General features: G+C 40.3%; 1 protein-coding gene across 1 annotated transcript in view; it reads right to left on the bottom strand.

Annotated features, from left to right (window-relative positions):
- Positions 1 to 841: 841 nt before the first annotated feature.
- The window catches only part of LOC128745981 (excitatory amino acid transporter 3-like), a 67626-nt gene continuing 49951 nt past the window's right edge, over positions 842 to 18516 (bottom strand). Inside the window, exon 3 of the mRNA XM_053843037.1 lies at positions 842 to 938. Coding sequence (XP_053699012.1) covers positions 842 to 938 — 97 coding nt within the window. The remainder of the gene's footprint in view (positions 939 to 18516) is intronic.

Genomic DNA, 18516 nt, shown 5'->3' with positions numbered 1-18516 from the left:
GGTATCTGATAGCAGATTTCCCTACTCGTTAAAAAAAAAAAAAACACACACACACACACACACACACACACACACACACACACACACACACACACACACACACACACACACACACACACACACACACACACACACACACACACACACACACACACACACACACACACACACACACACACACACACACACATACAGACATTGCTCAATTCGTCGAACCCTATCGATTGGTATATGACCCTTGGCCCTCCGGGCCTTGGTTCTATTTCGCGTTTTCCTACCAATTTCTAAACCTTTGTTACATAGTATAACAAAGGTAAAAAATCTAACTTCTTCTGGGTAAAATCTTTGACTGCTGGATGGGATATAGCGTGATGGTGGCGTGTTGTTATCGCACCTCACAAAATCGGTGGACATTAAACTTAGGAAATTTGGTTTTGAGAAAAAATCGCAATGCTTAGTTCATATCCCCATGACGGATTAGAGATGCTAAATATATAAATATATCAACCACACTAAATTCAATGCCATCAATAGTCACTGCCTTACTCGAGCTTCTACTTCGCATATATTTGGTTTTTGGCGCATCGCAAATTTTCTAATAACGCCGAAGTGGTCTACGAAGCCTAACAGTTGACCACTCTTGAAGAAAATCTCATTTCGATGCACGCTAGTCGGAGCACGCCGTCATAGGCAAAGTTGAATAACTTACAAGGCAGTCCATCCGCTTATCGCAATCCAATTTAATCTGAATAAATCATTAGAGTTTTACCAAAATAAAAAATGAATTCAACGAATTACAATATCGGTATATTTATTTCAAAAGAACAATTCACATCAATTCTTAATTATTATTCAACAGATCTTTTCTACTATAATGTTCCACGATACCAGCTCCGAAACAATCTCCTAAAACGTTTACCACGGCGCGGAATCGATTTCTGTAATAAGATAAAGTTTTGTTTATATTTTTGTTATACGTAATGAGTGAGTTTATCTACTGTAAACTATTATTCTTATGTAACGATTTTCGGGTTATCAGTCTACTGGATGTAGCAAAATATTCTTTTGCTTTAAACTATCCAACGTTACGGCAATATATGTCTAATTTTCGTTGAAGCGGGGCCACTACTGACACGAGGTCTTCGAATATTGGAACTTTTGTACTTGAATGGTTAAAAAATGAGAATTACACTTTGCATGCCCTTCAAACAATGGTCCCTCATTCGCTAAGGGCCGCCCGACAATTTAACAAAAAAAAATCTATAGACTAATCTCAAGTTTTTGGTCTTGACCTTGAAATGCGGTCATACATATATATTAATATTTTTTGAAACGATGGTTCTACAATTGATGAAGGTACGGTAGGGGAAAGAAATGAAAAATTTTGGTGAAGGAGGGGACGAGTGGAAATGAAAGGGGGGAGGATAGCTATCAATATCCCCCCTTTCCTTTCCACTCTTCCCCTCCTTCACCAAAAAATTTCATTTCTTTCCCCTACCGTCCCTTCATCAATTGTAGAACCATCGTTTCAAAAAATATTAAAAAAAATTCATTTTTAGCAAACCTTGAGATTGGAAATATCACATGATATCAATGTTGCGAATCGAGCGAGAAGTCATCCATGCTTACTCACACGCGAATGAATATAAGAAACATAGCATTCAACGCTTAAGGCGCAAACGCAGGAGTAAAAGAAACAGCCGCCGGTGCTGTGTGCAGACATTTTGCTACCCACACACTCGCGCACACACATTATCACATCGTCTTCCAGCATAGCTTATTCCCGAGTCAAAAAATTCGTGGGGAATCAGCTGCTCGTGAGGCTGGTGGCGCGCTGGGATACAAATTTTGCATTACTTTTTCTTCTTCTTCACCATCTTCGCCCTCGACTCTACTCACGGGCCGGAGTACAAGCCGTCGTGAGTAATCTGTATCAGCAGATCGGGCTGCCACGATGAACGACGAGCGAAGAGCGACGACTGTAGCGTAGCTGTTAGGTAAACACATAGTCACAAAAGCTTGTTGCAGTGAATGAAAAAATAAGAGCAGGAGTTTTAGAGGGATGCTTATGCCGGCGTGTTCGTAAGAATGAGTACGTGCGTGTGAGGAAAGACCGCACGAGTGTGGGCTTTGAAACACTACATGATATATTTCCTAAATTTGCAAACTAACAAATGGCCTGGTTTTGTAAAGAAGAACAGGGCTTTTAAGTGTAATTATTTTTTTGGGCGCCATATTGGATTTGATTAAAAAATCGCCGTTTTCGCCTTGAGCCACCCAATCGAATTTCATTTCAAGACCACAATTGAAAAAATGCTAGAAGAAACATTTATAAAATTAGGTGTGTGTACCATTTGCTCTAAATAAATGAAACAACCAATTATCTGCTGCAAGGTTCACAATTGTAGTTGTTGTTTTTTTTGTGTCACTAATAGAAAACAACAACAATTTTCATATAGCTATTTTAATACTAGCTGATTACCCGATGTTACTCGGGGCCCCTTTGTCTCTTAGTACTTGTACATCCGTTATTGTAACGAAAATTCTCATATATCGACTATCGAATATCGACGTGTAAATCAGAAATGTTGTGCCCAAAGTATTTTTCGGTACGTGGTCTCGTTAAGAATTAACAGTAAAACTGTGGGATTACTTGAAGGGAAGTGCAGTGCTGTACAATAGTTTAATCGCACTCTCCTCAAAACCATATGTTTTCAGCTACGGCACGTGTATCTCAGAATCTAAAAGATTGATTTGGATAATTTTTTTTGACGTGTAAAAGTTAATGTAAAAATTTAGGTGACGTAGCCGCTTTTCAATATCTCGATTTTTCAATTTTCGCTGCATTTAAAAAAAATCGTTACACTTTGCAACCAGTAAGAGATAGATAGTTACTATGTACAGCAAGTTGCTTATTTTACTGTGTTCTACAACTTTTGTGAACCCACTGCACTTTTTGGACGCATTTAAAAAAAACAAATATTTGTATCACCCTAATAGATAGATTTACGGTCACCCTAATAGTGTAAAAAGTTGCACCACATTTTTAAATAAACTTTTCCAAAGACACATAACCTGGCAAATTAGGCATTTTTACGCTAGAGCACATGATCGCATCTTTGTTTACTATACTGCGAAATCGAAAATAGAAGTGTAACGTTTGAATGAAAGATTTCAAATGCTAATAACTACTAAACTACTGAACGAAAATGAACAATTTATATGTCGTTGGATAGATAAAACGACCAGCAATGGTTATGAAGGGGGTAAGAGAGCAATTTTATGGAGGGCGTAAGAGGGGGGGGGCTCCTATACAAATGAAACACAAATTACCTCAGAACTCGAGAACTAATCAAGCAAATGGAACCAAATTTGGCATGTGGGGGTTTTTGGAGGCATGAATTTATTTTATGATAGTTTGAGACCCCTCACACCGGTGGTAAGAGGATAAGGACTGTCATACAACTAAAACAGAAATTATTGCGTATATGCCATATTTTCTGCTATGTAACAAGCGGTAAGCTGTGATAAACGTGCTTTGGCTTTAATGTTATTTGTAATCAATGGCCATTTTAAAGGCCACAAGCGAGTAAAAGTAAGATTGTTGAAACATGTCAACCTACGCATAATCATATTTAATACAATATTCTGCGGGCTGGTCGTTCATCATTGTTTCAACCTTTATGATGCACACAAGTGATTTTTAAAAGATCTTTATGTCTTAATGGTTGCAGGCGTTGTACCTCCATTGCATTCAATGAAGAATTGAGGCTAAATATTTCGCTCTTCTCTTTTAAACATTCACTTAAACAATGGCACTCACAGTTCACAGATTCTTATAAACATACATATGCCAGAAATGCAGTTTACATTAGTCTTTGATCTAATGTTCTGATCTAGTCCTACGTCACCCTCTCGTACAACCCTTAGGGCTGTATACCTTGTAGTTTTTTCTAATCAAATTTAGCAGATATGTTCACAGCGTTGAGGCCTCTCGTTTAATACTAAAATAATTGAAATCTGATTAACTATCTGGTTAAAATCGTTATTTGTAAACTTTTTTATGCTATACACGACTGCTCATAACTTTCGAATTAAACATCCAATCAAAAAACAAGTCAATAGTAATCTGTGAGGCTATATTACCTACCAAATGAGACTAATAGCACATAAAATGGTTTGGCCGTCTCTACTAACTTTTGAACCACTTGATTGTTTTCGATAAAGCTCTCCCAAAACATTTGCGGTAGCAAGAGCTTTCATTTGATACTAAAATTGTTGAAATCAGTTGAGCGGTTCCGGAGAAAATCATGTCACGTAATTTTTACATTTTTATAACTTTTAAACGAAATGTCGGCCCATAAAATAATTCAATAGTGCTCTACAACGAGATAACACCTTTCAAATAAGCGTAATAGCGAACGAATCGATTCAGCTATTTTCGAGAAACAGACGACTAAAGTCAAGCGTCACAAACACACACACACACACAAACACAAACACACACACATACACATACACACCCATTTGTTATATGGTAAAACATGTGCTTGACATACGACGTTTGATGAAGAACCGTCTAGACGTTCCTGAGCTATGGTGGAACATTTGTTATTATTTGTTATTTATTTGTATAATTCATCCGACAGAAACGTCTTAATGAATAATGTTGTTGATTGGAGAAAGCCGCCTTGAAATGCACACATGGCAGTTTTCAAGCCGGCACAAAAACCCAACATCTTTTCGTAAAAGATTCTATGGCTAACAAAACTAAACACTAAATACATAATTATATTAAAAACATTAACAAAAGTCTACCGAAAATCAAAACTTAAAAATTTAAGGCATGTTCAGACCGATTGTATGCTATAGCTAGTCGACGAATAGGTTCATGCTGACCGTAGTTTGTGCGATGCGCGTTCAACCGAAGCAGACGTTGATGGCGTTGTGGACGAAGAGGGCAATGTAGTTGAAGCATTGAAAGAATGGTTGGGCAGTCGTAGCTTCCATTGAGAATCTTATGAGTCATTTGAGCCATGTCTTTACGTCGTTGTTCAAGGGAGTTAATTGCTATCAGTAGGCAAAGGTCAGCAAAAGAAGGTAAGCTGTCATGATTTCTCCATGGTAGAGTACGGCAGATTCTAAGAATAAAGTGTTTCTGTGCGCGTTCAATCTATTTTATCCAGTTGTCGTAGAATGGATCCCATACAGCACAGGCAGTCTCTAACATTGAGCGCACCAGCGAGCAATAAAGGGCTCGCAGGGTACCAGTGTCGATTAGTCTTGCTGATAATCATGGAATAGTGCTGCCTAAACGTCAGTTGAGTATCCAACACTACACCGAGATCAGTGACTACTTCGCAGCGTTGCAGAGGTATTCCATCAATGCGATAATCGTGAACTAAAGGCTGTTTTTTGCGATGAAAGCTGATTGCGCTGCATTTTGATATACTAAGCGTCATATAATTGCTGGAGCAGCAATCTGCGAATAAGTCGATAAACGCTTGAAATCTTTAGCAATCATAGTTCGTTTTGATAAGCTGAAAAATCTTAGTGTCATCTGCGTACAATATAGATTTTAAGATATATAGTATGTAAACCGTAGATATTCGAGGATAGCAAATGAAAAAGGGCTACCTTTACGCTGTCAAGACATAAATAAACAAACAAACAAACAAACAAACAAACAAACAAACGATAATCGTGTGCCTGATGGAAGTAGCTTGGTTACATCGTTAATGAACAACGAGAAAAGTAAGGGTCCCAGTATACTGCCTTGAGGGACTCCAGAATTGTTACTGAACCAGCCAGATTGAGACGCACCCAACTTTACAGCAATTTTCCGATTTCGTAGAAAAGATTCCAGCCATGATACAATTGCAACAGAAGCTCCAAGTTTATCGCATTTAGCACATGGTATACCGTGATCAACACGATCGAATGCAGCCTTCAGGTCAGTGTAGATAGCATCTATCTGGGTACTCCGGTCCATACCACGCAAGCAGAATGAAGTGAATTCCAATAAATTGGTAGTTACGGACCTGCCAGGAAAGAAGCCATGATGTGCCGTAGAGATATAGCTTTTTATGTTGAACATCAAATGGTTATACATAATAGCTTCAAAAATTTTCGAGCAGGGGGACAAACATGAAATACCGCGGTACTGTTCCACATTACATCTATCACCCTTCTTGAACACCGGAAACATAAACGACTCTTTCCAGCTGCTAGGAAACTGTTGGCATCGTAAAGAAAAGTTGAAAATGCAGACAAGCGGTGACTTTAATGTTTCAAAACATTTCTTCAGCACAACAGCAGGAATACCGTCAGGTCCGGGGCGATAGGACTGTTTTAATTTGATAATTGCTTTGGCCACTTCCTCGTCCAAAATTGTAAAAGTTTCTACAGTGAACATATTGCTAGGAACGTGTACAAGGGCCGCAGCGATATCGTCTCTTGAAGCACACTCACAATTGAAAACGCTAGCAAGGTGTTCAGCAAACAATTCGCATTTGCTGCTATCAGTGGACGCTGTGCTGTTCATTATGCCGCAGGTACATGCTAGATGGAAGCCCGTCCTCTTTACGCTTCGAATTCACAAACCTCCAAAAGCCTTTTGGATTTGATCGTAGGTTTCTCTCAGTTCTGCGTACATAATCACTATGCAGTTTTTTGTTCAGCGTTTTATATGATCTGCTTGATGTTATAAAACGATATCGAGCAGCTGAATTTCTATTTCTTTGGTAGGCACGAAGTGCTGATTTCCGGGAACGATTGAGTCGGGTAAGTAATCGATTTCCCCAAATAGGCTTAGGGCGAGGACGAATTTTGGGAACATATTGGAGAATAAGCTCTTGAATTTTGACGGTAAATTCCGAAACAGCTTCATCAGCTTCATCACTGCACGCGCTGATTGATGTCCAATCGAATTCTTTTAATGTTATATTGATGGCATCGTAGTTACCCCGCCGAAAGTCAAAACTGGTAGAGTCGAATTCGTCAATAAAATGAGTTTTGATTGTCCTGTTGTAAGTAACTATCAAGGGTGGATGATGTATGTCAATGTTGCAGAGGGAAACAAGTGCAGTCGTGACTGAACAAGCCGACAAAGCTTGCTGATTCGAAAAAACTAAATCCAGAAATCTTCCATTCTGGTTGCATATATGATTGATCTGAAACATGCTATGCAAGGCCATACCATCTAATAGGCATGAGCGACCTGCATTCACTGATGAGTGAAGGACGTCCACAAAGAGATAGCCAGCGTGTGGATGAGCCGACCACGATAAACCAGGACGGTTGTAATCACCAAATAAAAGTAGATCATCGTTAAAATCCATCGAATTGACCGCTCTTCCAAGTGACGAAATGTGACGATCAATGATATCAGCTTCATTTGGTAAATTAGGTGGAAGATACACAGCGCCAATCACAACTTTCGAATCATTGATCATTATTGTTACCCATAACTGCTCAAGCGATTCATGCATTGCTTCGACTAACAAAGTAGACGACAATGAACGTCGAACAGCGATGACCTCTCCGCCGCCCCTTGCTTTGGTGTTATTCTTTGAAGTACGGTCGCAGCGATACATAGTGTATTCAGTCCCAAACAGCTCAGCAGAATTGATTTGCGAGTCAAGCCATGACTCGGTTAAAACCACCCCATCGGCAGGCAACCATGTTTTCGCTGCCAACATCTCGTGTGTGCGAAAATGATATAGCATGTCAGCACTGCGTTTCACTCAACTGCCAGCAGTCTGATTTGGGCCCGCTGTCAAATTTTGAGCCCACGACATGTTGTCGCGGACGTTTACTGCAGCTCGTTATAGAGATGTCGATGGGGTGGTTAAAACAATGCAGTCGTATGGCGAGTCGCAAACCTCCAGTGCAAAATCGGAAATTTTGCTGCGCCGTCCGTGTGTGTTCTGATAGTAGAATGTGAGATGTGCGAGCGTCGGCTCGGACGAAGAAGCGGGTGGTAGTTGGTTGCGATGGATGACACTTTCGCAGCGGCTGGTGGTACGGCTATGGGGAACAGAGTATGCATGATTTTTTTGAAATTTTGAAACTTGCAATGACTTAACTGAACTGGGGGCCGATTGGCCCCCAAAATCCAACGGCGGTCGGGCAACAAGTTTGTAGTCGTAACAGACTGCGATGGAATCGAAAGAGCGGTTCGTTGAAATTTTACTGCTAGCGGTTCCCAAACATATGTAGATTTGTTCCGTTCTTCAAACTGCCGAAAATAAATTCCTTCCGGCCAGTTAGCAGCATCCAAGGCGGCATCTTTCAGCTGTACATCAATCCCGATTTTGAATGAAATGAATGCTAAGGACTTTAGATCTGCATCTCTTTTTACCAGTTTTTTAACGACCGGTTGAGAGTCAGCAACGCATTGTTGCACAAGTGCTGAAATTTCATCCTCAGACACATGAGGGGCGATACGTGAGAGGTAAATCCAGAATTTTGCGGTAGGTTGCGGAACAGTTTCGACTAATTTAGGAAAATCTTCGATTGATCTAGTTCCGCTAACTAAACTTGAAAATTCAACAGGCTTAACGGGAGTGTCATTAGGCGAGACCATTCTCGGGTGCTTGTTTCTGCGAGTGGCTGTCTCAACTGCAGAAGCAGGATTCTTTGAAAGTTTATCCGAAATTGATCCCATTACAGTTGCAATTTGGCCGATTTCATTTTTTACTTCCTTCATACATTTCTTAACTGATTCAGCAATCGTTGTTACAGCATCAACAGCAAAGTTGGATGAGCTTTGCGCCTTCAGATTTTCGACCGAAGTCATACATTCAGTGCAGAATCATAGCAAATTTGTTTGCTCATTAAAGAAATCCAAATTTGATCTGACCCAACCTAAGCATTTCATATGAGCGACACGCTCACATGAATGACATTTAAGGGGGCATAGTACTTTTTCGATTTAAAAAAATCGAAATTTTTTTTATTGATTATTTCGAAAGATTAACACTAGTAATTTCGATGAATTCCAAAAATTGACAAAGTTACAGCTATTTGTACCGCGCATGTCTGGAGCGATTACACAGCGAATAAAAACTTCAACGTCGTTTTTCTCGAAACCAGGTTTTGAAAGTCGGTACCATAAATATCTCAAGAACGGCTGAAGCAATTCTCATGATTCTTTTTTTGTTTGAAAGCCAACAAAATTATCTAGTGTTTGACCCATCCTTTTTTCGATATTACAATTCTTGTATTTTTTAGAAATGTTTAAAGCCAATTTTTTCGGCTAAAACCCTTACTTTTATGTTTGAATGTCCGCCATTTTGTTATACGTTCGAATTTTAAAAAAAGGATGGGTCAAACACGAGATAATTTAATATTCTTTCATGTCGTTTTGGAATTTTTCAATTCGGATAAGCCCCCCAGCGCCAATCCATGGTACCGCAAATCATGTTTTTTTCGAATGATCATGTTCAAGGAGCCATAGGGGAGAGGGGAAGAGGTTCACATATGCAAACAAAACTGCAAATATTAGTATAAAGTGCAATGTTTAGCAAGCAATAAACCCGAATCGATTCGCTTTTCGCGTTATCGAGAAAAAAATATTTGAAATAAGGCAAAAAATATGGTGTAAAAAGTACTATGCCCCCTTAACCAGATTTAGGTTCTTTATGGGGTGACAGCATTCATAGCAAGTTTTATCCATCGTTGCAACAAAGCTTTGATGCAAGATCAAACTACTTTTATACGGTTGAACACAGGTGGCGGTTTGAGCAAATAGATGACGAACTTACACTCGTTGCTCACAGATGGCACTTCAGATCGTTGCTCACAGATGGCGCTTAAAAAATGAGCGTAGCGGTAGTGACAGTTATATATGAAGAGTACAATCAAAATCACTAAGGCAATTATTCAGCCAATTGATGTCGAGTGCTCTAAAACTTCACTTTGTTCACGACAATGTAGAATGTGATAAGCCGATGAAATAACATACGCGAAAAAAGAATACGGAAATTCAACGAAAATTAAATGAATAACCAGAGCTCAAAACAGTTACTTAACGTTACAGGCAATGTTTGCCTTAAAAAAACATACACTCATCGTCACACCCCCTCTTTGTCGGCTCCTTCCCAGTCGGCTTTCCCTTCTGCCTAAAAATATGCATCGATTTCAGGTGGCCACAGAAGCAACATTGGGCAACAACTAGCAACATGTCGTATTCCACATATTACCAAAAAATTGCTTGGACTAAACGAAAATAAAAATGAAGCTGTTTTATAAGAAGGTATTACTGTTTACTCATCTATTTACTAAGAGGGGCTCTGTAGCCGCAAGGTTACCGAGTCTGCTTTGACAAGCGAATGGTCATGGGTTCGAATCTTAGTAGAATCAGGCCATTCGATGTCAAAGTGACTTTAGCATGGGTTTATTCTCAGGCCCCTCATCGCCCTTCCTTCATGCTGAGTTCTATATTATCCCGATATGGCCTATTGACAGTGCAAAAATGAGACCCTTATAGTAAAAATGCACTGGTTTGCTTGCTACGCCAGGGATGACTATAATTGGGGACTGTGCGCTGTCATGTGGAACGAGGTGGGTAAAGTAGAGTAAAGTATTGAAAGAAGGGTACCTAATTACACACAAGCACGCATAAAAAAAAACAAATTCAATAAGCATATCGCTCACTCAATAGCGACTATAGCCAAAATAAATGCAGTGCGGGTTATACAACAAACACCCGGGCGATATCACAATAGATCTAACCATAATGGTCGCAGTGATGAGTCCATACAGGAAAAAAAAAAATCTATTTACTAAGAAATCAAAAATTAATTATTATTACAGTAGAAAAGCCAGGTCACACTGCTAGGTGGATTAATCCCGGTTTTTCTATCAGCATTTAAGTATTTAAGTTTGAATAACTTTTGAATGAAATGTCCGATTTCTAATAGGTAACTTACATTGGCGTAGCTAGGAAATTTCCCTGGAGGGGGCCTAGGGGGTGCCTTCAAAAATTTTTTTGATTATGATCTTGTTTCTCTGGCTGTCATCGATAGCACAAGGTTTTGTAGGGAAATACCAGGCGAGCTTGATGAGGGTCCGCGCAATTACCAGAAACGTCGGGAGTACAACCTGTCCGCCGTTATTGATTTCAAAGCAACATACGATACAGTCGATCGAGACCGGCTATGGCAGATAATGCACGAACACGGTTTTCCGAATAAACTGACACAACTGTGCAGAGCTACATTGGAGAGAGTGTTGTGTTTCGTGTGCATCTCGGAGATACTTTCGAGTTACTTTGAGACGCGGCGAAAGTGGGAAAAGGTTACGGCTTGTTTTGCATGCTATTCAACATCGCACTTGAAGGGGTGATCCGACGAAATCGGAATCTAGGACGAGTTTTCTAAACTTAAATGCGGCCAAGACCAAACACTCAAAGGAACCAAACGCGTGCGTCTCGCGGACGGAAACTGTTGATGACAACGAACTATAAGTGACAGATGGGTTCGCGTATTTGGGATTGCTGGTGCACACGGACAACAACACTAGTAACGGGATCTAGTCACGCATTTAAGCGGGAAATTAGGCTTCCTTAGCCCTTCGCAAAACACTACGCATACGCAATGTTCGAGCGGAAGGTACTACGAACGATATTTGGCGGAGTACAAACTGACAGCGGAGAGCAACGGAGACAGTCAGTAGACTACAGTGCGACGAAAATAGTTCTCTTTAACAACTGCACCAGCATCAGGAACAGGGTGGCTCAACGTGCAAGATGGCTCGACCACGTTGAAAATGATTTGCGACTTCTGTGACTGGGAAATTTGCGACGATTGGCCCATGATGTAGTTAAATGGAGACGAACACTTGAAATAGCATGAGCCGGAGGGGCTACTAAGCCACTGACGACGACGACAACTACGCTTTTTTTCTTTAATTCTATATTAGAGAGGTTTTCAGCCTGCGGCTGGTTCGCCTCTTCACTACGCTTTTATGATGCCTAGTGAAAAATAAATATCTGCACAGCGGGAACATATACACTGAGTTTTTTTTCCGGTTTCCAATTCCAATGAGGAAAATTTCTGGAGGGGGCCTGCAGAATTCTGGAGGGGGCCTGGTACCCCAGGCACCCCCTCTAGCTACGCCAATGGTAACTTAGTTTCGTTTGATAGATCTAAATAGGGTAAATGATTTTGAATGGACCTAGTCGAATTCTGATCTTGAATGGACCTATTTTTAAATAAGAATTTTAGGATATAATTATCAAGTCTTTGTACTGTATTTAGCTTTAATGTTTTTCTTTAATCATTTCTGAACGTAAATATACTAAAATTAAACTAAAATTATAGCCAAAACCACTTTATTGCCGCGTATTTAAAAGTAGCTGTTTTTCAGCGTTTTGGCAGTCACCATAGAGTATTTTCAAACTGTTACTACCCGGAACCCAATACTACCCAATAAAACAATACTCTTAAAATGATGCTAAAATATGTGTAATTTCAATTTAGGTATTTAAAAGTTTAGTAAAACCAGTAAAATCTTCAAATTCCTTAAAAATGTTAACCCTCTTTTTTGATCTTGAATGGACCTAGTATTGATTTTTGAATGGACGCTTTTGCGCTTCGAGACATCACTGACGGTAGCTATTATTGCCTACCACTAACGAACTCGTCGTTGTATATTTCTTGGAACTGCTTGTTGTCACTATAGTATCTCCGTTTATAAAATCTATAAGCACGGGATATTGAAAGTAGGTTTGATTTATAGCCTAAATAAAAACTTAATTATATTGATAAAACTAACTATCACTCATCCTTTTTCGTAGTTGCTTCATAGTGTTTGTACATTGTACCCTCTAGTTTTGAAACTAAAAAGTCTTCCTAATTAGTTAGCTAACATATGTCATTTTATGCTTAAAATAATATAAACTTAATTTATTCTCAGTATTGTACAAAAATTTTAACCATCATTGATTAAAAGATAAGATGGATCAAAAGATAAGAGGGATACTAACTGCCTTCTGTTAAGGGGGCTGATATGGAGAAACGGAAGGAAAGACGACGGAGTTAAAATAATACTTTTATTAACACTAAGCTTATCACTATACAATGGCTGGTTGTTAAAAGAGATCGATTATGAGACTGCAGCGACTTATATAGGTACTATACCGGAAACTACATTGCTAATAAGTTAGCACTATTGCTTGTCAGTGTCACTATTGAATAGATGGATTCTGCGCTGCTCGATTGCTATAATAGAGTACATATGAGTCGCTCAGAAGGAAAGGGGTGTAAGTGACAAAAAGTATATTTCGAGAAAATCGGATCCAAAGTTAAGCTAGAAGTCAGCTAGAAAATTCGTCAGGTTAAAATCCAAAACTAATGGCGCACTATGGTTCTGTTAACTTCACTTTATTAATTTCTATTGAAATCTTGGAAAAGCATTTTATAATTTTTGGGAGATATAAGACATTTTTGAAAATGTTATTTGCACTTACACACTCCTTTCCTTCCAAACGAAACCCAACTTTTATTTTGCTCTTTTTTTTTCATGTTTCTAAAAAAGTCATTAAACGGTAAAATTTTGACATGAATTTACTAGCATGTATAAAACCATGCTCAAAGTATCGTTTCCTATCATTATCTCGATTTTTTCAATTTTGTCACTTACACCCCTTTCCTTCTAACCCCCTCATATCATTTCTCCCGGACTTAAATGAGATTTTAGAGTACAATGATTTTTTACTAATACTAAGCACAATCATTTTCATATAACAATTTGAGTATACTACAATACACTGATAAATGCCGTAGATTGGCATAATCTATTCAATGCTTTTTGATTTTGTTTTTGATGCGTTTTGAACGCCGTAGTTCTGGTGTAGTGGAATCGCCTTGCTGTTTTGGTTTTGTAGATGATTTCTTTTTAGGACTCCTTTTTTCTTCCGGAACTTGCTGGCTGTCCGAAGGAGAAGAAAACTCACGCTCTCGCATAAGAGGTTCGCAAACTGATTCTGGGGACTCCGATCTGGATTTGGGACAAACTACAGGAAGGGTTGGGTAAAACTTATCAGAAATGCGAATCTGGTTAGTTTGGACCATACGCACATTTCCTTCGAGGTTGATCAAATAAGTTAAAGGACTAATTTTCTGCAGAACTATGGCAGGAATCCATCGAGTGAACTCATCCAGATGATTCCGGTAGATCACTTTATCACCTCGGGTGTATGTTTTTACAGGGGGATTATTTGTGGGTTTGGGAGCGATAAAAGGAGGTTTTATTAATTGCTTTTGCTCGTTTTCAATACTCAGCTTAACTGGGTTGGAAGAGTTGACTAACGTTCGTGGTACATAGCAAAAGACAAATGAAGACGGGGCGGGGTCTTATTAGTGGAGGTTGATGGTGTATTACGGTAATTGAACAAAATTCGATTCAGCTTTCTTTGAATCGGCATCTGCCTGTACGTCTCGTCAATCAAATACTTTTTCAACACACTTTTTACTGTCTGAACCCCTCTCTCCGCCAGCCCGTTAGATTGCGGGTGGTATGGTGGCGACTTTAATATTTTAATATTGTTTTGCTGACAAGCATCTACAAACGTGGATGAGTTAAAGGGTGGTCCATTATCTGAACAGATTGCGTTCGGTAGTCCGAAGTATGCATATAAATCTTCTAGCTTCTCTAAAACACTATTTGCATCAGATTTCCTAAGTAGTTTAACGTCAATGTACTTGGAATACGCGTCAACAACTATTAGGAACGTTTGTCCCTCAAAATAAAACAAATCCAGATGCAATCTCTCGAACGCGTGACTAGTAGACGGCCATCGTGACTCTACCACCTCTTTCGGTACTCTTTGTGTTTTCTGACACACGATGCATGACTTTGAAAATTCCGAAACGTCTTTATCGAAACCTTTCCACCAAAAGTAGCTTCTACCGATCATTTTCATACGCACAACACCATCGTGGTGTTCATGTAAATTTTCGAGTACGCGACGTTGAATCGACTTCGGCACTAGTACACGATCATTGAAATAGAGACAACCGTCTTCAACTTCGAGATTCGAGCAGATTTGCTCGAAAGGCTTAAGCATTTCTTCGACATTTCGCGGCCAACCGTCTGTAACATAGTTCATAACCTTTCCGAGAGTAGTATCTAAGCGAGTGTACTTACGAATGTCATCCAGCGTAATAAATTTTTGCAGGTTATGTTCGTTAATTGACATGTATTCAATTCGATTTTCGACCGGTAGAGGTAATCGAGACAAAGCATCCGCGTGACTAATATTTTTTCCTGCACGATGAACCACATGGTACGAATAGTTTGACAGTAATACTGCCCATCGATGTAAACGAGATATCGCGACCGCGGAGGAACCCTTTTGTGGGTTGAAAATTTGCTTCAACGCGGCGCTGTCGGTTACCAGAGTAAACTCGGTACCATATAGATACTTATGAAATTTTGAGACTCCAAAAATCACAGCTAACGCTTCTTTGTGAATCTGAGCGTAATTCAATTGAGCGGGACTTAATGTTGACGACGCGAAACACACTGGTTTTTCGATTTGATCCACGAGGTGGGACAAGACAGCACCGATACCGTACGGACTAGCATCGGTTGTGAGGCGCAAGACAAATTGCCTCGACCTTTGACGGACAAGGTCGAATTCCTTCTGAGGTAAGCTGGAAACCAAGATACTCTATCTCAGACTGGAAAAAGTACGATTTAACCCAATTAATTTGGACTCGATGCTGGTTCAACTTTTCAAAGACGACAAAAAGATTTTTTTCGCATTCCTGGCGAGTTCTTCCACCAAGAATAATATCATCCAAATAAGGAACTGCTTTGGTTCCAAACAAAATCTGCTCAATAATCGATTGGAACATAGACAGCGCACAACTAATGCCGAACGGCATGCGGGTGTACTGAAATAATCCCCTGTGAGTATTAACAGTACAGAGTTCTCGTGAAGCTTCAGATAACTTCACCTGCAAATAGGCTCCCGTGAGATCAATCTTACAAAAGACTTTAAAATTCGACATATTAGCCAAAATGTCGTCAATCAAAGGTAGAGGGTAATGCTCGGTGGAAATAAAGCGATTTAGGGTAGCCTTTCCATCCAAACAAATTCGGACAGACCCGTCCTTTTTTCGGGTGACTACGATGGGACTTGCCCATGCAGAAGAACGGACTGGATTAAGAATTCCAATTTCCACCATTCGATCAAGCTCCCGATCGACGTTTTCACGAAACCGAAATGGGATTGTGTACGGTTTGTGAAAAATAGGTACTGCTCCTGGCTTTAGAATAATATCTGCGGTAAAACCTTTGATTGCCTGACAACAGTCCGCAGACAGTAATGATGGAAATTTTCGTTTAACTTCAGACAGAAGTGTGGGTTGAATGACACTAATGGAACCGAAGTTCCGACTTACTCTTTCTCTTCATCCGGGAACGAGGACATCTAAGCCGGACCTACCAAGTAAAGGGGTGATTCTTCCATCCTTCTCCGGCTGTATGACGAAAAGTGCAAGCGAAACAAATGCACCTTCCTTCGTAATGACGTTTACAGATAGTTCTCCCTCGGGACGAATGCGTTGACCCGAAACCGTTTGAAAACTTCTGCTAGTGGGGTTCAGCTTGACATGGGATAGTTTTTCACGATACTCAACTGACGATATCACTGAATCACATGCTCCCGTATCAATCTCGAACATGACCGGTACTCCTTCGATCACCAGCGGCATGGTGGCTGGCGTGTCGATCCGATCGATTCTTCTCGGTTGAGTTTCTTCCACCGTCGCCGGGGCTGCTTCCGATTCTGTGTAATGCTCGACTGCATCAGCAACTGTAGACGACAGTAAATTTAGCCGCCAATTGTCCGTGGCTTCGGACATCTCTGCAAGTCACCCTTGACTATTGCTGGGTTTTTCCTTCGACGAACGGCACATCGTAGACACGTGGCCGGCCTTACCACACGCGAAACAAGTCCATAGCTTGGCCGGTCACGTTTCCGAACTGTGACTCCTTCCACAACGGAAACACGTTTTTGACTGATCCTTCTTGGGTGGCTTACGTGATCCGTTTCCTGGAACTGACTTGAATTGCTTTTCGTGCTGCTTGAACCCTTTTGGTGGTGCCTTCCGATGCAGAGCCGCGATCTTCGGCGAACCCTGCATGGCCCTTGATTCCAGCTCCGCCGCTTCCCAGCTTCGTGCCAGGTTACAGGCCTTGTCGAAAATCAAATCCTCTTCAGCGAGCAATTTGGTCCGGAGGTTCGAGCTGTGAACTCCGGCCACGATCTGATCCCGCAACGCTTCTAGCAGGAATGCTTTATAATCACATGAATGCGCTTGAGCCTTGAGCTGAATGATGTACTCCGATATCGTTTGATTTGACGACTGCTCGACCTTCCGGAATTTATAACGCTCAGCAACCACGTTGACTTTTGGTGCTAAGTGTGACTTTAGCAGTTGTATCAGCTCGTTGTACGGTTTCGTACATGGGTCGTCAGGTGAACAGATGCTCGATGCGATGGAAAAGAGACTTGGCCCCGCCATAGTCACTAACATTGCCACTTTCTTACCATCTGGAATATCGTTAACGAGAAAGAATTGCTCCAACCGGCTGATATATTCCTCGAACTTGTCACCGATGACAAACTGCTCCATGTGACCTAGCATTGGTCCTGACATCTTGACTGTTACAGCTCCAGCTTGGTTGCTCTCCGCCTTGACTGTTCCTCCCGATTCCTTTGTAGACATGACTAATTTGACGCGCGCGACGAACACGTGTTCGAGAACGACTGGTGTCTCGAGAGTGAGGTTAAGTTTGACTGCTAACCGACCACACGACTAATACCGACCTGACTTTCGATTCGGCTTTTATTAACGTAGTGACACGCGTTTTCCGTTTTCCTCGTCGCCAAAATTGATATGGAGAAACGGAAGGAAAGACGACGGAGTTAAAATAATACTTTTATTGACACTAAGCTTATCACTATACAATGGCTGGTTGGTAAAAGAGATCGATTATGAGACTGCAGCGACTTATATAGGTACTATACCGGAAACTACATTGCTAATAAGTTAGCACTATTGCTTGTCAGTGTCACTATTGAATAGATGGATTCTGCGCTGCTCGATTGCTATAATAGAGTACATATCAGGGGCATAGTACCTTTTCAATTTTTTAAAACCTAAATTTTTTTGATTATTTCGAAATATTCACATTTTGACCATGTGTTTGAAGTCGTTTGCACGAATTCCAAATTGACAAAGTTACAGCTATTTGTACCGCGCATGTCTGGAGCGATTAAACAACGAGTAAAAACTTCAACGCCGTTTTTCCGAAACGGCCGGGTTTTGAAAGTCGGTACCATAAATATCTCAAGAACGGCTCAAGCAATTCTCATGAATCTTTTTTTGTTTGAAAGCCAACAAAATTATCTAGTGTTTGACCCATCCTTTTCTTGATATTGTAATTTTTGTATATTTTAGAAATGTTTAAAGTCAATTTATTTACTTAAAAACCATA

This window comes from Sabethes cyaneus, chromosome 1 (assembly GCF_943734655.1).
Source record: "Sabethes cyaneus chromosome 1, idSabCyanKW18_F2, whole genome shotgun sequence".
In the NCBI taxonomy this organism is placed as follows: Eukaryota; Metazoa; Arthropoda; class Insecta; order Diptera; family Culicidae; genus Sabethes; species Sabethes cyaneus.
Note: the sequence above shows the minus strand (reverse complement) of the source record. Positions and strands in the feature narration are given on the sequence as shown.